At 40.9% G+C, this 24,891-nt stretch overlaps 1 protein-coding gene across 1 annotated transcript; it reads right to left on the bottom strand.

The window, feature by feature from the left end:
- Window positions 1-13,178: 13,178 nt before the first annotated feature.
- LOC111603266 lies at window positions 13,179-22,868 on the bottom strand. The gene is made up of 7 exons (XM_023320777.2): window positions 22,717-22,868; window positions 21,006-21,645; window positions 19,773-20,366; window positions 14,702-15,360; window positions 14,477-14,573; window positions 14,120-14,418; window positions 13,179-14,056 (listed from the first exon to the last, which is right to left on the bottom strand). Exons 1-7 carry the CDS (start codon window positions 22,772-22,774, stop codon window positions 13,734-13,736), a joined length of 2,670 nt encoding a protein of 889 aa, XP_023176545.2. The 5' UTR covers window positions 22,775-22,868; the 3' UTR covers window positions 13,179-13,733.
- Window positions 22,869-24,891: the final 2,023 nt, after the last annotated feature.

The following is a 24,891-nucleotide window of genomic DNA, read 5'->3' as shown; positions in this document are numbered from 1 at the left end:
TGACCATTCCGAGGGCGGTTAACGATCGAAGCGGGGATTTTGTTTCAGCTGGGACTAAGTGCGCGATTGGAATTTTAAGTTGGCCTTGCTTCGTCCGTCAGCCAAATCAAACTTCGTCTAATTACTTTGAATTATGCGCCTAATTTGGCGCAATATTTCGTTGCCAGGCCGACGATGATTCATGATTTGGGGGTGGGCAGGGTCGTGGACCGAGGCCAGTCAATCATGCCAACTGTTGCCATCAGTCAGGTCCTAAATTGAAACCGTCGCCAGGCCAACTGACAGCGTGGAAGGGTGCAATCGTCATAAATGTGGCGCATTGGATTACATAATGTCAAGACGGATACCCAGAGGCAAATAGTTGTGAGACCTGCTTTCTGCCTTCTTTTTTTTTTTGGTCAGCCCTAGGGCAGTTTGGGTCAGCGAAGGGATTACATATGAGTGCGAAAATGGGTCTAACCACAACCGACCATCTCATGTAACCGCAAAACGGCTTTCAGAGACTTGAGCAGCTAGCCCCAGGGGCCAGTGGCAACGGCGACGGCTAAGTAAGTCAATCGTAGCCCAGCTGAAGTAGAGTTAATGCCTTGGACACAGATTAATCAGTGTATCGGGCAATGAATTCATTGCTCATGTTGCTAATGAAGCCGCACGGACAGTAAGCAAAAGTCAGCACAATTTTCCATTTAATTGGCGCGCAATTCAAACATGCGACAACGACACTCGAAGGGTTTCCCACAAATTACAGCTCTCAATCAATGCAATTTACACAGCTAGGACAACATAAAGAAAATCCATCAACCAGCAAAAGGAAAAATTCTGAAAAACTACTTGAACATTTGACTGACCCCAAAGAACTTATATTCCTTTTTGCTATACCCTGTGCAGGGTAAGTGTGTCAAACAGGGCTTGATAGAAGTATGCTCTATTATGAAGAGTTGTGTGAAATTAACTTTGCCGAAGTTTTCAAAATTGAGTCTGTAAGGCTAAAGTATTGTTAACATTATTTTTGTATAAATCAGACTCAATTCTGATTGATTTATATATGAGAAGTTATATAAACAAAACTTTATAGAAGTCTTATTAACAAAGCATTAGATTTATACAAAACTTTCTTTCTTAGAATATATTTTTAATATTTATATATTTCTAATATTTCAGCTTAACAACTTTTTCAAGACATGGTGTTAGTTAGGAACAGTCTAGTTAGTAGAGACTCTGTTTAAATCTATTTTGAGTTATACGAAAATTTAGGTTTAAATAAAAATAATCTTAAAGCTAAATATTATTTAAACCAAGATATGCCTATTCCAGGCATATGCCATCAACAACTTTTTTAAATCTTATTCATAAAGAATATGATATTGAAAATATTTTCAATACTCTACTTTCTCCAGAAATCTTATGATTTTACCTAGTCTTTTGAAATATATGAAAATCGCTTTTTGCTTACTTCAAATTTATTTTTTAGATTTCTTGAATGTGTGAATTTTTTCCATCAGTTTTGCAGGTACTTTAAAAATCTCATTTAAATCTCATTTTATTTTAAGTAGATTCCTGAATTATCTGTACAAATGTGCCTTGATTTTTAGGCTACCACAAACTGACTCACAATTTGTTTAATATCTAAACATCATATACCGTACATAAGACAAGTTCAATTAAGCTTCTTTATATTTTGACTTGAGCTACCAAAAATTGTTTGCTAAGCTATTAACAGCCAAATTTTCTAAGAAGTTTTCGAATTGCCTATCGCGTATCAAAGGGTATCTTCAAGTCACTTACTCCCCGCTAACTTTCAACATGTTATATTTTACTAACGTTGTAACAATAAATTATCAAAATTTGTGGCATAAATCAGTGATGCAACCACAGCAGCAGCAGCAGCAGCAGCAGCGGGGCAGCAGTCACATATTGGCAGCATATAAACTTTTCACTTTTCAATATTTGCTCGGACCCTTCTCGAGGTTTGTTTGCGCTGCTTAACCAGAGAGTGGCAGGAGCAGAGTCAACAACAACAGCAGCAACAACTGTGCGGGTGTGTTTGATTTGTTTGGCATATTGAAGTGGTCAAGTGGTCAAATGCGAACGGGGGACACATGAATCACCAGCAGCAGCAGCAGCGGCAGCGGCAGCGGCAGGAGATGTGACAGCCAACGTATCCATGTAAGTGGGCGTAACTCCTGTGTGTGCCCAGTTATGGGCGTTAAGTTAATTGATTAAGCACAGGGAAGCCATAGATAGAATTTACGAAAAAATGTACCGTTAAATTGCGAGCATTGTCCAGCTTAAATTGTGCCACAAGAAGGGCTGCGCCGCGCCTTTGTTGCGTTTTGATTGGAATTTTATGAGCGCTTACCTGCTGCGCGCCAACTGTCCAAGACAGCTGGCTAAGGCAGCCTGCCTATTTGGCTATATTTATGCGTTTAATAAGCAACATGACATGTTGCAAATGTCATGAGTGTGTGTGCGTCGACTGTCATTCAAATGAAACAACTCAGAGCAGGGAGACGCGTGCGCAGGATGTGCTTGATTACTCTGACATTTTTGCAGGGTATATAAGTATATATATACACTTAATGAATGAAATAAATTTAATTTTGGCAATTAATGCACTGCCGAGCATCAGACGTCAGCAAGTTTGCCCCTCAGTCGCAATCTGTTAACTTTATGTTTATCATTATTGACTCGTGAGTGCTTCGAGCCACCCGCACTGTCGCTCGCCCTTTCGCTTGTCGCTCATAATGAGCGGCGAGTTCCGACAGTGGGCGTGGCCACTGCTGGCTTAGATTGGTTCGCCTTTCGTAATCAAATATTTCTGCTTTTCGCAAATTGCAATAAAACGGGACGGGCCAAGCCGGAGGGTTGAAACGACAAAGCCGGAGGCGAGACAGCGCTTAGTCATCGTGCTCAGCCGCATCATTGAGGCGTCTCAGCCCGGCCTATGCCCAGCGGCAACTTATTGGATTTCTTTTTCTCAAGTACTACTTTAACGCTATTTACGAGACAGTTCCTACTTTTTGTACAAGTTCAACAGCAGCGTCACACCTGGTGCAGAGGGCATCATTGTTCAAACACTTCAAAGCCACTCGAAACCCGAACAAAGGTTGTGCGTGTGTGTGAAAAGTCTCTGCAATTAGCGTTAAAAGCAGCATCAAAGTAGGAGAAAAGCGAGACTAATACTCTAGATTAGAGCTTAAAGCCGCAAACGTGACTTAATTAAATATGAACTGAAGCCACAAAAAGAGAAAAGGAAACGCGTTTGCAGTTAATCGTCGCTTTCCATATGAGATATGAAGGATAATATTACAATGCGCTCCATGGTCATGTCCATGTCCATGTATCCATTACACTCGACTGGCCGAGGGAGGGTGACTTCGCTGGCTGTCCGATTAGTTCAGTCAGCCGCAACCAAGTTCTGGGCCATGTCCACTCGCCGAGTCCATCAATGGCACATCAAACTGTCCGAGCAATAACAACAATGGAACCATTCAATCAGCGCGCATAAAAACATAAAGAGATTTTAATTTTTTGATTATGTTGTGCGCGTGTGTGTGTGTGTGTGTGTGATATGTGCGTGTCCTGCTCTCGAGGGACTTTTTCCTTTTTGGCCATTGTCCAATCGTTAATCAATGAAGTTCGTGTGTGGAACTCCCCTTCGATCAGAACCCTCTGGTCAGCAGCAGGACAGCTCATTTGTGCATTTAGCATAATAAAAAAAGGAAATGGAAGAAAACTCAAGCAAGTTGATTAAATTTCAGTTGAGCAAAAGAAAAGCGTCACGAGATTTTCTGTGCTAATGCGTCGTAATTTCTATTAGAGTCAGTTCCGGGCAACGCAGTTCGTGTAATTCAGACAATAATTGCAGCTCATCAGCTGCAGCCGGAATTGCTCTGGGATATAATACTCTGGGCATAGTTGGTACAGCACCTGAGAGTTGGGAAAATGTTAAAGCTACGCCTGCTTCCGCTCAATTAAACAATTGAATGCAATTGAAGGCCTCCACTCCAAGACAACAAAAGACAAATCATGGCTATTAATTCCGCACTCGTGGAATGTTTCATTATGTGTGGCAGGCAACTGGAACCCGGGCAAGTCCTGCCACTCTTCTTTGCGCACACATGTGCCTCAAGGATTCCTATGCTGCCGCTGCTTCGGCTTACTTTTAATTTCCTTGCGCCGCCTTATTACTTCCATTCATATGCAAATCGTTGGACTGTAACACAAAAGCCCACAGCAGCAGCAGCGGCAGCAACGGAAAACCTGAAAAGCCCAGCGCAGCACAAGTCAAAAGAAAAAGGAAAAGGAAAATTGTATAAATGGAAAAAGCGAACGCGCATCAAGTTGCTTGGCATTTGGCTGTGAGCGATTAAAAAATGGCAACTGCCTCTGTCAAGGCATATGCTTAGCATATGAATGCCCAGTTCTCAATACCATATAGTACACTGAAAAAAACAAGGTGCTTTTTAAAATGATATAGGGTCAAAATAATGTGCAAAATAATAATGCTATAAAATTAGCCTTAACTTTAAAGCAACTAAGAAAATATTTTAAAAATTCTTTAAAAATAAAAATAATAGAAAATTTTTTATTTATATTATTAATACCTATAAAAAATTGATTATAATAAGAAAATACATGTAAGTAAAGAATCATCAAAAAAAGTCTTTTCCTCTTATATTTTATCTTAACTTAGAAAATATGCTTAATAATTTCTTTTTATTATTTTTTTATTATTATTAAAAATATATAAATAAAAATTTTATATATATATTTAAATATAAAAAAATATTCAAAATTTATTTTATAGCAAAAAAGTTCGTTTATTATTTTCAATTTTTATGAGGTAACTTTAAAGATTTGAGCATTACAAAAATCGGTGTCAAAGTCAACATAGTTTTTCTAAGTGTTCAAGTCAACCTTTAGTAATGCCCAAAAATGTCATAATAGATTCAAAATCAAGAACTTATATTTTGTTTTATGGAAAACTATTGTTTAATACTTTAAGCGAATTTAATTGCATTTTTAATACATTTCAATATAAACTATTTTTTTTTGCAGTGCATCATCTTAAAGTGCCTGAGAGCTCTTGCTGAGCTCGCAGGATTTTCACCTCGTAACCCAAAAAATGTGCTCAGCGGTGTTGGTGGTGGTGGTGATGGTGGTGTTTCTGTCTTTTAACTACCCGCGAATGGACCGTCAAATGCTTTATGGGGTTGTTATTATTGTTGTTGTCGACAGAGATGTTGGGACTGTACCAACTAGATGAGTGCCACAATTTCGATTTTAAGCATGCCATATCAAATTTAAATGAATCGCTTTGCCATGCCTTGGCCTACCTCCTGGGACTACATGTGGCGCTTATAGTTCTATAGACTTTAGGGTTACACAATTGTATCACTTGAGTGTGTGTATGTGTGTTGGGTTGTGCCTAGAAACAGTTCACATTTCCAATTTCCGCTGCGATTTCGTTTCTTTGTTTGGCAAAACAATTAATGTTATTTTGCATAATAGTTGGGCGTTGGGTGTTGGGCGTTGGCCACACAAAAGGTCACACAACTGCTGCTGGCCACATGTGGTCCACAAAATCTACAGCTTCCTAAATTTCTAGTTTCCCCGGGTATATCGTAGTCTGACGATGTTCGCTATCAAATTCTATTTGACTTTGAAACTTGCTCGCTGACGACGACAAAAAGGTGTATGTAAGGGTGTGAGTGTGTGTGTGCGTGTGTGTGTGTGTCAAGTTATTCGCTGACAGCTTCAAGTGCTCTTCTTGCTTAGGCTCTGTGCTAGCTTCAACTTCAAGTGGCGCTTTGCTAATGTGCAAAAAATGTTGCCGAACTTTGTTGCAGCTGCAAATTGTCGCTGTGCTGCCACAACGAGTGGCACTTGAGTATTTGGGAAAATTGCCAAAAGACACACACAAGTGTTGTGTCACACACTCACACACACATATGGCCTGCTTCCCTGCTTATTTATTTATTTTTGCTTAAATGACACGAATTTGTCATCTGATTGCAGAGCTGTAACATGCACCCCGTTGCTTTGCCCCAGACCAGCGCAGCTCAGTTGCTGCCCCGCCCACTCACACATACATATGTCGTTGTTTGCCTGGCCTAACGCCCACCTTTTGTTTGCACAGCAGCTCAAAATTTCAATTAGTGGGAGAAAGGAACAAAAAATGATTCTAAAGAAAATGTTACAAAATGTTTATAATTAGTTTTTCGTATGCAAATTTGTGTGGCAACAAATTGAAATTAAATATTCTTTTTATTGTGCGACCTTTGACCCGAGGCTGTGACCCACTGCCTTAGAAATTGAGGCCTCACAGAAGGTGACGTTGGTTATTCAGTCACGTTCATTGCATTACTTCCGCCACATTGAGCTGATGTTGTTGGCAATTTAATTTCAATAAAATAAATATGCATAGCTCACTGTACAGTCTGTACAATTATAAAGGAAAATTCATATAATTTGCACACGTCCCACCCAAACGAGATAAACGGAAGTCCGCGCAGTCGGCAGCAGATTCAAGAGATTCGCATCTTCTCTCGCGCGGCTGATTTTCCACTCATTTCAACAGCTTGTTGCTAATTTCTAATAAATATTGAACACATCTCGCGGGAGTGGAGGGCGTAGACTTTGCCCTGGCAATATGCAAATTATGCCAACACAATTTTCGCACAATATGAAAGTCATAATTTCTGGCATCACGTGTCGCCGTCGCTTGTGATTATTATCATTGAGGGTTTCCATTGTGCTCATGTTGATTAAAAATCTAATGTCTATTGCTGTTTGTGTTTACACACATCCATGTCCTACAATAGAGTTTGTTGATTTTGCGTTAGCGACACGTGGCACAGCATGACGAGACTCTGCGTACAGTTGAGCCTATTGAGAGTTGTTTATACTACAAACTCTTGAAGTTGAGTTGATTTGTTAACACATTTTGAAACAGAAATTTAAATTTAATTCTTATACTCAAAAATTAAAAATAATCTTGCATTTGAAAAGAAGATCAAAAATCAAACTTAGCTTTACTAGGCTTTCATTTGAATTGCCAAACGAACAATTGTCTGTATTTTGAAGTAGGCAATTGAAGTGATCAGCCACAATTATAAAACTAATTTAAACTTGAACTTCATGATTTGTGCTATCATTCTGCAAATATGCTAAAGAAGTTTTAAGTCAGCTAATATTTACATTCAATATATATTCATTTTCGGTTAAAAAAGATTGAAATATTTTAAAAGTCAAGCGACATGAGACATGTTTGTATTCTAGTCAGAAATTTTTGAGCTAGAGATATCCCTAGTCTCTTTCAGTTATTACGTCTGAGTTGGAAGAGAAGGTATTCAAGGAGAAGACATTCAACATATACTTAGGGTAAATATTTATAGTAAATAAATGAGATATAGCGAGGAAATGCCATTCAAATAGTAGAGTGTTCATTAAGTAGATATACTTAAGGAGTGTCCTCTCATATTCAATGAGTAGGTAGGGAGAGAGAATTGCATTCAAAACCTAGATTATTCATTATGTAGGTATACTTTAGAGCTTTCTTCAATTTCTCAATTTAATGAGAAGGTATGTGGAGTGGCAGCCATGCAATAAGAAACGTCTTTCCTATTTAGATAAGCTCAAGAAGAATGGTTTTATAAGAAGTCAGAGCGAGCGAAAGGCATTCCAAAAATATAGTATTCGATTTTTATGTTTACTTAATGAGAGTATTTATAGTAAGCTTTGAAACTTTATAGTAAATTCAGTGACTTTAAAATCGACTTTTTGAATGCCTTTCTCTAGCTCAAAAAAATAGAGTTTACTATAAATTAAAATATGTTTTATGTAAGTTAGAAAAACAATCAATTATTTGAAACAATTTTGATTTGAGTGTGAAACAGAAGAGCCTAAGTTTAGCAATTCAAATCTTTAGTTCTTTCATACATACAGAAAAGCAGGGCTAGCTCGCCTCGAATGTTGATTTTCATTAAAGAATGTAACTATAATTAGGGAGCAGCCATGACCGTTTACATATATGTTTCGAAACGATTTGCCCTGTTCACTCATCTCTAATCACTTGGCATGAAATAAGTACTTCACCTAGTGAATCTACTCTGACATAACTTTAGGAAATCTTCATGAGAACATGCTCAACCAATTCAATTATACATGGAAAAATAAACAAACACTACCTACCTTTGCGCAGTGTATTTAAACCTTCACTCACTCAGTTTAGCTTAAACTTTATTGCATACTTTTTGGTTGCCACATTTAATACAACAAAAATTGCGTTTTACACAATTTCAGTGATGCTTGACAGAGTTCCTGGCTGGGGCTCTGGTTGTGCTGTGTTGCTTGTGCTGCTTGCCTTTTCTGTCACGTTTGCGCTGGTCCTTGTTGTGCTTTCTTGGACCGAACCGAAGTCGTTTCTGATGCGGCGGGTTGCCAAACATAATTGCAGCAGGCTCCGCATGAACGAGTACCTCTGTCGAATTTGCCTCCAGCTGTGGGCATAGGAATTGTGCAACTGACTTTCAATGAGTGCAACTACGTACCTCTACAGAGCTGTGATGTCTGCTCTCGCTAAACAGCAGCAAGCCACTCAACAGACTCAAGATCAAGCAATAGCGCAACATAGCGCTCCGACTATATAGATATATGTTTCTATATATACTTTAGGTTTATTTCGTAATATGTCTACTTGTGCGTGCACTAAGCTCAAGCTCTTCACTTTGAATGATATGTCCAATGCATTATTGTTTACTACAGACCAGATTATCAAGTGTCTCTGGATGGTTTATGTGCATATAGATTATACGCTATATCCGCTGCTGAGGCAATGTTGATTTGCTCGACTGAAAGATGTGTTTTAAAATAGATATATATTTTTATAAATTTCATAAATATATTATATAGTTTAATTTAAATAATATTTCTTATGAAGAGTATAATAGTTGTTATATACATATTAATCTATAGACTTAGAAGACGCAGTCTTAAGACTCTAAGCATAGCTTAAGTTTTAAATATAAAAAAACACAAACTTTTAGCCACGTTAAAACTGCAAACTTGAGCTAAAATCTGAAGATCTTCATAGTTCTTAATAGATCAATATGTAACCCATGCAGCAAGTGTATAAAAACTTCGGTTTTATGAGCTCGTATTAAGCCTTTCCGTTCGGTTCATAAGACGTAGTACGCAAAATGCTTTTACTCCGATAAGAACTCTTTCTATCTCTCTCTTTTCGCCCTTCCCTTTTTGCACTAATTCTGTTTTTATTTGCTCTGTAATTCTGACATCCATTAACTAATGAAAATGATACTCTTTCTCTTCCTCTCAATATGTATGTATATTATAAACATTTATTTCTTTTTTCGCATTCTAATTTCATTGAATTTCGCCCAAATGCCCATGTGAATTACCCTTGAACCCTGCCCATTTTCCCATATGCCCGCCCCCGTTGGCTGTCATGCAAAGCGTTTGATGGTCGTATCCTGTCCTGTGACAGTTAATGGCAACGTCAACATCAACGTCAACATCCACGTCTGTCGCATTTTGTTGCTATTGCGCTGCTTGCGAAATTAACAAATCGATAAACTTTTATCGTTATGCATTTCGCTGCTCAGCTGCACATAAATGGAAATCCAATTGTCGAGCACATAAAAAAGGGCACAAAACATCCAATAAAACGGCGCTAGCAGCGCTTACAGCCAAAACGGTTCTGCACCTGTAGAGCTGCGGCCATATGGCTAATTTTATGGAGTTTACCTATTCATTTTCCAATTTTGTCCAAAACAATGTTTTTTAGCACAAAAGCCGCTGCGGCACAAAACTCTCGCCTAACTCAATTATAAACTGCAAGAGGGTTGCTGCGACTTTTAAATTGATTAGACGACCTTTTCTACTGCTCAAACACAATTTGGCATTTTTCCAAAGTTGCGTGGGCGTGGCAGCTGAACATTGTACTATAAGCAAATTAGTTGGCTGTCCTTTCAGCAAATATTATTTCTCTTTATTTTTCAATTTTTGCGGTTACTGCGACTCACTTTATTTTCTTTGTAATACTCAGAGGCGACAGATGTGACCCCAAAAAAAAAGCAACAAGCAGGCGTGGCTGACCACATTTGTGATCGGGACAACAAGTTGAGTCAATTAAGCCATGCCTGTCTGGCCGTAATTACGCTGCTCTCCCATTTTTATATAAGTATCGATCTCGGCAACATGAAAAGGACTTGCTAAAAAACTTCGAAAAATATAAAATATAATATAAAATATAATATATAATATAAAAAATAATATATATATAATACTGCAGGCAGTACAAGTCTTGGTTAGCTCCATTTATTTTCCCAAAGCGCAAACTCAATTAAATTATGCTAAAGAGTATATTCTTCAAAAGATCGTCTATATAAAAAACCAAAGATATTGCATTTCTTCTTTCCTATAGTATGTAAAATAGAAAGAAAGATGTACAGATAGGTATATAAATAAAGATCTATAGATGATAGAAATACTTATATATGTATACTTATAGATAGAAGGATAGATAGAAATATAGATATGTTTCCAATTCTATCTATATCTATATCTATTATCTGTTTACCTATATAAATCAATCGACCCATCTATTATCATGTCTTCAAATTTTTTATCAATATGGCTTTTAATTTATATACAAATATTAGCTATATATTTATTCGTTGATTTATATAAATTCCTTTTACTAATTTATCTATATTTATACACATTTTTCCTTATATATCTATTATTTATCTATTTTTATATCTAACTATATATACTCTGTTTACATATTTATGCATTTATATCCATCAAATATATTTTTATCTTCCATCTTTATCTCTTTTTATTTGTATATCTATTATCAACATATTTATCTGTCCATATATCTATCTTACGCCTATCATAAAATCTATATATTTATATATTTCTCTGCATATTTATTCATCTTAAAATCTATCCATCTATCTATCTCTTCACACATCCACATCATCAGCTCTCCTCAGATTCAACTCTGATCTTCATGCATTTGATTAATTTATTAATTATAACTGCCATAATAATATCTAATACAATATCAATATCTTATAATATGATTGGATAACATGTCCATTTCAATATCTTCTTCAAATATAATTTACACCTATCTACTGAATAATCGTCTCAGTTTTTGTTGCAATTTTCAATGTCAAATACATTTGGCAATTTCTTTACATTCACTTAACATTTATGTAAACACATACATATGTATGTCTACATGCATATATATCTCTGTATGTAGTTCAAGGTTAACAAAAATCGGCAAAGCTTCGTAATGGACTGTGCAAATAGCGATAGCAGCAGAGACAGCAACAGTGAAGCCTCGCTGTCTTCTGCTGACTGTTAAACATCATCATGAATATTAATGCGACATATCGCACACATATCAGCATGAATAGCATTAGCATTAACATTAACAGCAACAACAGCAACATCAGCAGCAGCAGTGGCAGTGGCAGTGGCAGCAGTCGCAGCAACCCGTCAAAGAGTCAAGTTCACTTTCACTACGCTGACGCATACTTCATCACGATGATGATGATAATGATGATCGTCATCATCAGCATTCAGTGTTGGCCAGTGACCAATTTTGGTCAGTGGCACAGTTGGAATCAGCAGCGACAGCCGCCAAACTCTGCATACAAATTGTTTGCTCTGTCTTTCGACTATTTTTGGCCAACTCAGTTTGGCCTGATGAATGGCATCGATTTGAATTTGGGCAGCATTAGGCTTGGCTCGGCTTGACTTGGCTCGGCTTGGATTGGCTTGGCTTAGCCATGCCCAACTCGTCTCCATTTGGCCCGCATTGCATCACTGCTCACGTTCAAAATTGGCCGTAGCCAGCATTGAGCCAGGTCTACGCCAGGTCGGCCTGCCTGGACTGCACGCGAATGACGAGTGAAAGCAAAGTGTGGCAATCAATGACGACATCAAAACGGCGACGACAAAAGAGACGAAGTCTGAAAGAGGCTATGAGCAGGGAGTACGAATAGTGAATGCCCTAACAATGTAAATTGTGAGTGCGATTTTTTTTAGATTTTCTATTTAATCTTACAAATCAGATCTTTTGGGTAAAAAAAATTTTGAGTTAAACAATGCTATTATTCAGAGAGTGACTTTGGAAGAGTTATGTTATATGATATAATTGACTATAAATTTTTAAAAATTTGTGCAATCAGGAACCTTTATGTAGACCAAAGCTTTAATTGATTGCGCAATTTGTAACTATATTTGAAGCAGCTTGATATCAAAAAATTTTGTTTTTTTCAATTTTTTTAATTTTGTCTTTAAGCCTCATCTTAGCCTTCATCAATCAAATTCTACATTAAACTAACAAATTACCTTAAACTATATATAATAATTATTATGATATATTTTTTCATAAATATAGATTTTTTTATATATTTTAATATTGTTATAAACTAGAACTGAAAAGTGTTAAATAAAATAGAGATTTGCATTGAAATTTTAATACATATTGCATAAATATAAAATATATAGTAGAAAGCAGAAGAATGCATATAAGAATATATAAAATGTATTATGTATTCTGAAGTATTCTTCTTCAATGTGTAACTTAGTTCATGATCTGCTTGCCATAACTCTAGTTAGGGTATACAAAACTGCAATATCAAGTTTGACCAGCTGCTGACAGGGATGTAAAAAAAAGTGAAACAGCTGACTGGCTGGCTGGCTGGCTGCCCGTCTGTATAACTGTCTGGCTGGCAAGCTGTCAGTTCAATCATTTGCTTAACTGCTCGCCTCTTCAATGGACACGCCCCACGCCCCTAGGGCTCAAGGGCACATGACGCTAGCTAAGTGCAAGCTCATACTATAAACCCAACTCTTCTTTATCTGTCTCTTTTTGTTCATATTCCCCCAGCTTCCATGCGATGAGTCACCATGGAGACAGCAGCAATAAAGTAAAATTGCAGTTGGAGCCGATCCAAGGCCATTTAAGGTCTTGGAACATTTCTGGCATTTGATTAATAAGGAAAACGCGCTAGTGTGTGTAAATATTTTAATAGCTTATTTAAATAGAAACATGTTTTTCAGACTTTTGTTAAGCACACACACACAGACACACACGCTCGCACACAGACACACTGGCATGCACACACGCACTCACACTAATTTACCGTTAGATAATTAGCAAAATATGTACAAATATTTAGAAACAGTTCAGTCCAATGCCCAACGGTTCCGCCCCCGCACCCCTTTCGGCTAGGCGCCAACTGTTATTGCAGATCTGACGTCAACACTTCACATTCCATCCTCGTCTCTATGACTTAATATGGCTCTCGATCCAGTAACGAAAAAGGGAAATCTGACGTCAACGCTTAGCATTTCCCTCTATCTCTACTTTTCTTCCTCTCCCTCTGTTGCGTTCTCCCTCTCTCTCTATGGCTCTATAATATTCTCAATCGAGCTGTTGGCTAATTGAAATGTCTTCCGAAGGTAAGTTGACGTCAACGTACCAGCCTTTCCCCTCTCTCCCTCTCTGCCTGTCGCCCTTCTCTCTGACTCTTTTTCTATAGCTTAATAATGCTCTCGATTCAGTTATTGTTCCCTTGAAATAGGCTTAAGGCAGAATTTGACTTCAACGTTTTACATTTCATTTTCATCTCTACCTTCCTCGCTTTCCCTGTCTCTATTCCTCCCCTTTCTTTACTCCGTCTCTATGTCTTAATTATACTCTCGATCCAGTTAATATAGCTCAGCACAGATGTATAGACGCCAGGGCCGGAGCCGCATTGGGTGAATCCGTAGCTAACAATGCCGTAAGCCACCCAGCGCGAATGCTGGCGATCGAAGAACATGAGTGGACCGCCGCTGTCACCGGCGCAGGTGTCTTTAGCCTTCTCGCCGCCGGCACAGAGCTGTTTGGGCCCCAGACGCACACCATACAGATCCAGCATCTTGCTGCAGTTCTCGCTGGACACATAGGGTATGCGCAGCTTCAGTTTGACGGGGCTGTGCGTATTAATGAAGTACTTGTTGACTGCAAGAGACAGATGGAACCGAGTTAGGCCGTAAGCTCTATGCCAGCTAGAGCAACACTTACAGAGATCGGTGCGTCCCCAGCCGGAGACGGAGAACATTTGTCCTTCGGTCAGCGGTGTCTGGACGGTCTTGTTGGGCAGGCAGATGGGCATGATGAAGTGCGTGAAGCTAACCGGATGCTTCAGCCGTATTATGGCTATATCATTATACTTGTGACTCGAGTACTCCTTGTACTCCGGATGCACATGGATATGCTCATATGCAATATCCAGTGCCGCATCCGCACAGCTCAAGTAGTTGGGCTCTTCAATGCAGTCCGGCTCCGTCTTGACGTTAAACTCACCTAAACGCACGTGTTTCCTATAAAATAGCACCTGAAGTTAATAGGCCCTAAATGAAGCACATTTCACAGACTTACAAGCCGCGACGTTCCCGCACGCCCTCGCCCTGAACGCAGTGAGCAGCTGTCAGAACATGCCGATCGTCAATCAGAGCTCCACTGCAACCGTAGTCGTCTATGGATAGAGCATTTGGAGAGATGAAAAGATTAGTTCAAGTTTATTTTTAACATTTTTTAAACTAACTTTGAGAACTTTTTCCATTCATCTTTCCCATCCATCCCTCGCCAAGGTCCCCAACTTACTTGAATGATAGACCAGCAAGGCCAGCCAAGGATATTCGTCAAGCTCTGCAATTTCTCCTCCATAGATGCGATTCGTGACCTGCTTGCCACACTCGTTGAGCAAATTGAAGCCCGTGCTGGGCTCCACGGTTTGAATGCGTCTCTTTAGCTTCTTCCGCTTGAAGCGCGCGGTGACATCCAGAAAGCGACGATGCTCAAACTTGGTGAATTGAATAACCGGATACAGATAGTCCTGGCCATTGGCTGGGCAACATACAAGCGACTTGTAGGCAGCATCGTCTGCCGCAGCAGCAGCAACAGTTGCCGTCGCAGCTTCAGTTATATTTTCTGCTGCTGTTGGTGTTGTTGCTGCAGTTGCATTTGCTGTTGTCTCCATGTCGCACTGCACCTTCTTCAGAAAGTTGACGCGCTCGGAGCTCAAATTGGTCACATTGCGCACCTGCAAATAGGCGGCGCATTGGCTCACCTGCACGCAAACGCCGCGCTTTGTCTCGTTTGGTATATCGCAGGCCTGTTGCGCCGGCTGAGGTTGAAGCTCGGCTTCGACGGCTGTGAAGCGCAGGGCAAGGGCGAGCAGTGCGCTGGCCACCCACAATGCGCCGTTGTTTGGGTAAGGGTACATCAGCGATCGGCCGAGTCCAAGTCCAAACAATGCGAGGCTTTAACAATTGCGACGGCAACGTCGAGGTGCAAACAAGGTTTGACAACAAATGGAGAGGCGGACAGCAGGGGGACAACGCGACGTATACGCAATCGCGAACGCGTCCAACGGCCAAAAGCAAATGTCGCGAATATCGAATTGTTGATTGTGGATTGTTGATTGTTGATTGTGGATTGTTGAGCGGCTTTGAAAACGCATACGAAAAGTGAATCCGCTCGCGTGAACGCTCGGCCGTGTATTAAAATCCAATTTGAATGCTGCGCGCAGCGGCGACAGCGACAGCCGAAACCGCAACTGAAACCGAAACCGATACCGAAACCGAAACTACAGCGGTGACTCGGAAGAGCCGAGGCTAAAAGTGCCAAAAACAAAAAAAATGAGAAGAAAACAAAAAGCAACAAAAATAAATAAATAAATAAATAAACGACGACAGCCCTCGCCAGCTTATGACACCAAAACGAGCCCAAAAACTGCAATCGCCGTTAACGAAACGGGAGCAACGGTCAGCGCTGTGGTTGTTGCTGTTGTTGTTATCGTCTCTGACGCTGCCGCTGCTGCTGCTGTTGATGTTGTTGCTGGCAACTGGTACGCGAGTCCGGTTATGCAATCAGCTCTCAGCTGTGCGCAGACAGCTCGTTTTTTTCTCTTTTCACTTTCATTCGTACTTCGAGCTGCCCGAATGAGAGTTGCCTACTTTTAGGAGAAGTTTTTAAAGCTGATAGCAGAAGCTTTTCAGGCAGATAAAGAGAGAGCTTTTGTTTTTGACTTATAAAAATGCAACTTGACCTGTAGAAGAGAAAAGAAGAGAAGAAAAGAGAGAGAAGAGAAGAGAAGAGAAGAGAAGAGAAGAAAGAGAAGAGAAGAGAAGAGAAGAGAAGACGAAGAGAAGAGAAGAAGAGCGAGAATATAGATAAGAGAACGATAGAATCATACAGAACGATATAATCGAGTAGAATGCTCACTCCGCTCCACTCCTCTCCTCTCCTCTCCTCCCTCTCCTCTCCTCTCCTCCTCCTCTCCTCCTCACTCTCCATCTCCCTCCTCTCCTCTCCTCTCCTCTCTCCTCTCCATCTCCTCTCCTCTCCTCTCCTCTCCTTCCTCTCGCTTCCTCTCCTCTCCGCTCCCTCTCCTCTCCTCTCCTCTCCTCTCCCTCCCTCTACTCCCTCCTCTCCTCTTACGGCGTCCTCTCCTCTCCTCTCCTCTCCTCTCCTCTCTCCTCTCCGGCTCCTCTCCTCTCCTCTCCTTCTCCGTCTCCTCTTCCTCTCCCTCTACCTCCCTCTCCTCCCTCTCCTCTCCCTCTCCTCTCCTCTCCTTCTCCTTCTTCCTCTCCCCCTATCTTTTCCTCTCTCCTCTCCTGCCTCGCCTCTCCTCTCCGCTCCCCCTCGGCCTCTCACTCCTCTCCTCCCTCTCCTCGTTCTCTTCTCTCCATTCTCTCTCCTCGCCTCCCTCTCCCCTCGACCTCCTCGTCCTCTCACTACGCCTACTTCCTCGCCTCTCCTCTCCTCTCAGCTACTCCTCTCCTCTCCTCAACCTGCTCCTCAGAGATAGACTATCCCGCAATACTATACTAATCCCCTCCTCTCCTTCTCCTCTTCACTCTCCCGCTCCTATCCCTCTCCTCCGCCTACTACTCTCCTCGCCTCTCCTCGTCCTCCTGCCCTCTCTCCGCTCCTCTCCCTCCTCTCCTCTCCTCTCCTCTCCGCTCCTCTCCTCTCCTCCTCCTCTCCTCCCATCTCCTCTCCTCTCCTCTCCTCTCCTCTCCTCTCCTCTCCTCTCTCTCCTCTCCCTCTCCTCGCCTCTCCTCTCCTCTCCTCTCACCTCTCTCTCCTCTCCTCTCCTCTCCTCTCCTCTCTCTCCTCTCCTCGCCTCTCCTCTCCTCTCCTCTCCTCTCCTCTCCTCTCCTCTCCTCTCCTCTCCCTCTCCTCTCCTCTCCTCTCCTCTCCTCTCCGCTCTACTCTCTCCTCTCCTCTCCTCTCCTCTCCTCTCCTCTCCTCTCCTCTCCTCTCCTCTCCTCTCCTCTCCTCTCCTCTCCTCTCCTCTCCCTCCTCTCCTCCTCTCCGCTCCTCTCCTCTCCTCTCCTCTCCTCTCCTCTCCTCTCCTCTCCTCTCCCTCTCCTCTCCTCTCCTCGCCTCTCCGCTACTGCTCCCTCCTCTCCTCTCCTCCTCTCCTCTCCTCTCCTCTCCTCTCCTCTCCTCTCCTCTCCTCTCCTCTCCTCTCCTCTCCTCTCGCCTCTCCTCTCCTCTCCTCTCCTCTCCTCGCCTCTCCTCTCCTCTCCTCTCCTCTCCCTCCTCTCCTCGCTCTCCTCTCCTCTCCTCTCCTCTCCTCCCTCTCCTCTCCTCTCCTCTCCCTCCCTCCTCCTCTCCTCTCCTCTCCGCTCCTCTGCCTCTCCTCTCCTCTCCTCGCTCTCATCTCATCTCCTCTCCTCTCCTCTCCTCTCCTCTCCTCTCCTCTCCTCTCCTCTCATCTCCTCTCCTCTCCTCTCCATCCTCTCTCTCCTCTCCTCTCCTCTCCTCTCCTCTCCTCTCCTCGCCTCTCTCTCCTCTCCTCTCCTCTCTCTCCTCTCTCTCCTCTCCTCTCCTCTCCTCTCCTCTCCTCTCCTTCTCCTCTCACTCTCCTTCCTCCTCTCCTCTCCTCTCCTCTCCTCTCCTCTCCTCTCCTCTCCTCTCCTCTCCTCTCCTATCCTCTCCTCTCCTCTCCTCTCCTTCTCCTCTCCTCTCCTCTCCTCTCCTCTCCTCCTCTCCTCTCCTCTCCTCTCCTACTCCTCTCCTCTCTCTCCGCTACTCTACTCTCCCTCTCACAGCTCCTCTTCCTCTCCTCTCCTCCTCCTCCTCTCCTCTCATCTCCTCTCCTCTCCTCTCCTCCCTCCCGCTCCTCTCCTCTCCTCTCCCTCTCCTCCCTCTCCTCTCCTCTCCTCTCCTCGCCTCTCCTCTCCTCCTCCTCTCCTCTCCTCGCCTCTCCTCTCCTCGCCTCTCCCTCTCTCTCCTCTCCTCTCCTCTCCTCCTCTCCTCGCTCTCTCCTCTCCTCTCCGCTCCTCTCCTGCTCGCTCTCCTCTATCGCCTCTCCCTCTCCTCTCCTCTCCTCTCCTCTCCTCTCCTCTCCTCTCCTCTCCTCTCCTCGCCTCTCCTCTCCCTCCCTCCTCTCCTCTCCTCTCCTCTCCTCTCCTAATCTACCTGCTCCTCTCCTCTCTTATCCTCTCCGCTCTCCTGCTTTATCCTCCTTTACCTCCTGTATAGATTGAACTTGAAAGTCCAATAGCTAAGTGTGGATTAGATTGATAATTAGAACGTCCCTGCTGCCAATGACACATTGGGAACTGAGAATGAGCCAAGGTTTTCTATATGGTTTTCTCATTCAAAAATTATGCTCTGCTTATAAACAGTGTTAGCTTCTTTATTCAATCAATTTCATAAGCAGTCATATAAATATTATAACTAGTTATAAATTCAATTTTGACTTCAGGTTCAGCAGATTTCTAGTGATGGCATTTTATATGCAGATGATGTTGGCAAGGTAAAGTTTGGATGTCGATATGAGATATATATACATATATGTATATATTAAATTCTAAAAGAAAATATTAGAAAGTCGTGGGAAATTAACGGCTAAACGGAATATTTATAGCAAACGACTTGGTGGGATCACTTCGGATTGTTTCACTAAAAGCTTCTTTAGCCTAATGAGACTATCACAAGTTAAGATTACCAACAAATAATACTGATAACTGAACAGTCTCTGATAGTCTGCAATAAACCAAAAAACACGTTCACATGTTGCAAGAGCCGTCAAGCACACTTTAGAGGCTCTTCAATGGGATATTCCATTCATTCCCCCGTCCAACTCTCATTGGCCATTCACTTCTCATTAAGAAGTGATAGAAAATTGATTCTGAAGTCGCCTCAAGAGAGGGAAAAACACGAAATCCGAATGCTGTCTGATAGACATATTTATCATATATAGCTCAAGATATATTAAACCCAAAAAATGTCTCCTAAGCAACATTCTTTCAAGTTACAGTTAATATGAGAGTGCGAGCAAAAAAGCTTTGGTCAAAGTCCAAGAGCAACAGGCACGAGTTCTACAGCTGTTGCTGCCGCTGCTGCCATTGTTGCTGTGTCTTGGCCAATTGTTACCGGAAGCTTTTGCTGTGGTTTATGTTTATATGCGGTGGCCAATTAAAGTGCGGTGGCAATGTCAATGGCAGGCGATTGTATCGGCGGACGTGCTGGAAAATCCAAAGGTTTTTCAAAAGCCAGTTCATTCACTTTGTGCATTGTCTCTAAGCTAGGTTCTTTTATTTTGGCTAAAACACTTAACACTAAAATTAAATATGTTATTGATAGGCATATATAAACGAGTATGTAGGCAAGATCACAATTCGAGCTTCAGTTTTAAGGCGAGCGCTGCTCTCGTTAGGCTCTCACGTTCTGCTTAATCCAGATGTCGTAGGCCGCGACGCTAGTGTAGACGCCCGGCCAGTCCTTCAGGCCGCACTTGTAGCCAAATGAGACAATGCCCTCCAGCACCCAGGCATTGTCACGGAAACGCAACAGCGGTCCGCCGGAGTCACCGTCACAGCTATCCTGTGCATATTTCCCGCCCGCACACATCTGGGTGGGCATTATGCTGATCTTACGCTCCGAAAATTTGCGTTTACACTGCGCCGGCTCCACAAAGCTAACGGCAAGCTTCTGCTTGATAGGACTGCGTGCTGTTTGCAGTGTCCGGCCGTAGCCGACCACCGTATACTGTTGTCCGGCACGCTTCGTTTCCGGCGCCACCACCGAGGGCAGGCAGGCTGGCTGTATGTTGTTTGAGTAGCGCACATTCCGCTCCAGCCGCACCAGGCCGATGTCGTGCAGCTGATTCGGCGTCTTCTCCTTGTACAGCTCATGGACGCGCGTCTCCTCAACAGCCAAGCGTTGTGTGGCCGGCGCACAGGCGCCGCCGCCAACGGGACAATCGACTGCAGTGCGCGTATCGTGCTCGCCCAGACGCGCCGAGGCACTAAAATAAAATAAAGCACAAAAAAAAGTGAAATAACAAATTAAGTAATAAAATGAAATTTATAAAATTAAGTTTAAGCATGGGGCGCGCTTGTTTAGCAGGAAATCAGATATATTGCTAATTGAATTTAAAAAGTGCGAACGGGTCAGCCGCCAAACACCCAGCGCAAAACAAAAGTCAAGCCAAAAGCAGCCGGTCGGGTAAATTGAGAGCGCAACGAATTGTTAGCCACTTTGAACCGACGTTCCATGACACCTGCACCCCGCCATCACCTCCACACCCCGTCCCAACCAGCTCTCCTGCCAAAAACACCGAACCGAACCCAACCCAAAGCAAGATTTCAATGAATCACGTTAATAAGGCAACAGCAACAGCAGAAGTAGCTAAACGCTTTGAATCTGGTTTGGCCAACTTAATTAATATTCTTAAACATTTAGAAAACAATAATCGGAGCGTCACACACCCCAAAAAAAAATCCAAGCAGCTAGCTGGAGTCCCCCTTGACGCCTAATTAGCTGCCTGGAAATCGCAGTTCAATTCGCAGAAACGCGTGAAATTTTTACTTATGATTAAGCATTGCGAACTTTCGTTATGGCTAACGGAAACTAGATAACCTGTTCCTAACTCAATTCTACTTACAGTGGTCCAATTTCACGCACGATTCTTCCGACTAGACAGTGGGCCGCAGTTAGCACATAGCGCTGATTTATTAAGGTGCCCGCACAGCTCGTCGAGAGTCCGTTGCCGGCAAGGCGTCTGTACTCGAGCAGCACCATCCAGGGGAATTCGTTGAGATCAGCATCCTCGCCGCCGTAGATCTTGTTGTCAATGGTGACGCCGCCGCATGCAGGCGGCTGTGGCAGCAAACCTGAGCCATCCACCTGCTGTGGCTGGCGCCGACCCTGACCTCGCGTGCTGCTGTCGGCGCTCTGCTCCTCGCCAAAGCTCCAGGGCCGACGATCGCTGGGAAAGAGCTGTGTAGTGGGCGCTGGCGTATTGGGCGCACGATTCCAACCGAAATCGTAGCCCTCGCTGAGATCACTGAAGTCCGCATAGTCGGCAAAGTTGGGCGTCACACGGCGACTGCGCGTATAGCCCGTATCACCAGTGCAGCAGACAAATGGACGATTATCCTGACCTATGCCGCAGCTTGACTCCCTGATGAACTGCTTCTCCGTGGCCGACAGAGTCGACTGCTGCAGCACCGAATACAAAGTCTGGCACTCATTTATCTGCACACAAAGGCCGGCACGCTGATTGGGATTGATGCAACGCGCGTCTGCAAGAGGCACAGAGAGAGAGAGAGAGAGAGAGAGAGAGCTAGAATCAGAGACCTGGTTTATGGGGGGAAGCACACAACGCAAGCATGAGAACTGACAGCGACATTCCAGTGGTTCATCTACCTGACTAAAATACCCCTGTCATTGTAATATTTATGTATGAAAAGTAGACAATGTATGTCTAAGATATGGTCTAGTTTAGAAGAGGTGAGTTACTTTGAAATTCTGCTTCTGCCAGATGCCTTGTTGTCATATAATTTTGTTGCTCACAAATTGCCTAATAACATTTCTAAAATATTTTGTAAGAATTTTGGAAATTTTATAGCTAAAATTTCTAAATAAAAATATTTTTATAATTTTTAAAAAGCACATTTAAGCACATTGATTTAACACAATTTAACAATTTTAAAATATCAAATATATATATATATTTTTTAATTGATAGTAAACTTCAAAAAAATATTATTTAAAATTTTTTAAAATATTTAATGAAATAAATTTAATGAAATTAAAATATTTAAAAATGTCAAATATATTTTTTTATATATTTAAAAATATCAGTCAACAATTTGAGCAAAACTTTCTTATTTTTGACAATATTTTAAATAAAGCTCAAAAATAAGTAGCTTAAATATGTTTGAGAATATTAAATTGCTTTTAAAAAATATTTCGAAAAAATCCTAATCAAAATATTAGCTTTTACACAAAGCCCTAAATGAAAATGAAAGCATCAGATTAAGTCGAACTTTTATATAACCTTGATATACCAAAATATTTGAACAATTCTCACTCACTTATAATATTTGTTTGATATTTTAAGCAGTTCAGAAATAAGCTATATTTACAGTAAAACGAAACGTTTTATTAACTAAATTGAAGCAAATGAATTTTTTTAAAGTTGCATTGAACTTGGCACGCGCTGGTGCTTAACAGTCTTTAGCGACTGGTTGAAAACCGGCTATAATTATTATTTAATTATGCACTTTTTTGTTAAACAAAGCACTTTCTTGGTACTAAGTGTGTATTAACGAAATCCCAAAAAGATTTTGTGGTTTTCATTTGTCACTTACAACGCGCTTTTGTGTTATCCGCAGCCAAAATACACAGCAATAGCACAAACAATTTCATTATTATCAAATTAACAGAAAATACTTTAAGAAATTATGAACATTTAAATATGAGATATATATATATTTATTAAAATGTCCGCCGAACTAGACGCTTGAAATGAAACTGTGAGCTGTTGCCTGTTGAGGCAGAGTTTTTATAGCTGCGATCGGGTTTAGCTGAGAGCTAAAGCAACAAGAACGAGCCGCATACGTGAGTTTTGTGAGAACCGGTGTTAAGAGCTCGCAAACAAGCGGAGCATCGCTCACAGCTTAATCAGCAGCTAAAATCGAGCCACAAAAGGGGTTTAACTTGTGGTTGAAGCATTTACTATTCGCCTAATGGCAGACAAATTATCTAACAAGATATGCTAGAGCAGTATATATAAATATATATACATATATATATATATATATTTAAATGGATAAATGCATGTCACTGGGTAACACTGAATAACATTAGAAGAGACTTCTATGCTTTTGGGGAAAAATCTCATAAATATTGACAGCTCGTACAATGAACTTAATGTCAAGTCAATGAAATCCGTGTGCTACGTCACAAATGTGACTGTTCAGCTAAAATTCCGGCTAATTGATACAAAAGTTGCTCTGTTTCGTTTACTCACCTGGCTAGCAATTAAATTAGTTCTTAAACCAAGCATTTGTCATGCAAAATCGATTAAAATCAATGAAAGTTCATATGCCAAATATTAGCTGTAATGAAGAGAGAAAAAAGTAACAATGTTTTCTCTTTGTTTTCTCGCCGGGATTTGCCAGATTTGCATTTGTCAATTTATAATTACTAACGCGAACGGAACTGTCCTACACAGTACGTTCTCGTAACAAGTTCCTAATGCGTGTTTAATCTGACGACCTGACCTGTCATAGCTCTAAAATTTCCATTTCAGTTGACTCAGCTGCAGAAAAAAATTTAAATAGCCAAAGAAAAATCACATTTCATATAATATATTTTACGATATTTTACATACATTAATTAAATATAATATATAGGTCTACAAAGAGTGCTTTTAGAGGCTGACAGCTTTGAGCTCGAAATTTAGCTGTATTTGACAGCCCATTTCATAGCAGATAGTGACTTTTTATTAAGTTTAGTTTGACATTTTATATCATTTAAACAAAAATGTCATTAAATTTGATATCAAATAATGTTTATTTTATTGATATTACAAATATATTTAACAAAATAATTGTTATAATGAATATCATACAACAAATATATTTTATTTGAATAAAAAGTTTAATTTATGATTCATAGCTTTGATTTACTAAAGAACTCAAAGGTGTCCAGTATATTTGATTTGTATTTCATTTATGTAATATATAAATTGATATACATATTGATTACTTGAATCACAGATTGATTCATGATTAAAGCATTGATGTGCATTTTTTTGTAATTTTAAAGCTTAAATTAGCTAAACTTGATCGAAGAAAAGTCGGTGAATGCCAACGACCAGTGAGCCAACGACTTTATATCCTATATATGATGTATATTTTTTCATTTTTCCACGAAGATCTAAAGAATGAACTTAATGTTAATGATAATTATTGCTGTAATTATTATAAATCATGTGTTTTAAAATTTCAAATAAATATTCCTAATAATTTAAAAAATTTTTATTATCAATAATTTTCTAATATATTTTCATACACAGAGAAACTATTATTCTATAATATATATTTGTTTGACGCAGCGTGAAATCTCAATCCGGATCGACTTGCCAAGTTTTCTTAATCATATTCTATAAGTGGGGTCTAGACGTTTATAAATATAATTTCAACTGAATATGTCCATTAGTCACTTTATATAGATCTGGATGCGTAACTTCTAGCTTTATAAATCTTAAATTTAAAGCGAATCGTAACTTCTGGTAAAACTGTTATAGAATTATACAACTTTAAGTTTAATTCTATAAATTGCTTGATTGGTATTTTAGTTCTTAAGAATATTCAAATTATGCTTTAAGCTAAATTTGTTAGATATGGGTTCACGCCTTTTGCCTTTCCAATTAGCTTCCACACAAAGCTATAAAAAACATTAGATAAGTTGTGCTGCTTAACATTCGATTCATTTATTCGCCCCGCGGCGAGGACAGTTCCATGGAACCGCAGAACCCT

Source organism: Drosophila hydei, unplaced genomic scaffold (assembly GCF_003285905.1).
Source record: "Drosophila hydei strain 15085-1641.00,03,60 unplaced genomic scaffold, DhydRS2 tig00000290-arrow-arrow-pilon, whole genome shotgun sequence".
NCBI classification, from domain to species: domain Eukaryota; kingdom Metazoa; phylum Arthropoda; class Insecta; order Diptera; family Drosophilidae; genus Drosophila; species Drosophila hydei.
The sequence above is the reverse complement of the archived record's forward strand: the minus strand, read 5'-3'. Positions and strand labels throughout refer to the sequence as shown.

Coding starts and splice junctions, on each gene's coding strand:
- LOC111603266 (XM_023320777.2), bottom strand. CDS start 22,774: ATGAAATTGTTTGTGCTATTGCTGTGTATTTTGGCTGCGGATAACACA. Junction 14,574..14,701: donor CTTGCTGGTCTATCATTCAA/GTAAGTTGGGGA, acceptor CTCTATCCATAG/ACGACTACGGTTGCAGTGGA. Junction 14,057..14,119: donor CTGGGGACGCACCGATCTCT/GTAAGTGTTGCT, acceptor TGTCTCTTGCAG/TCAACAAGTACTTCATTAAT.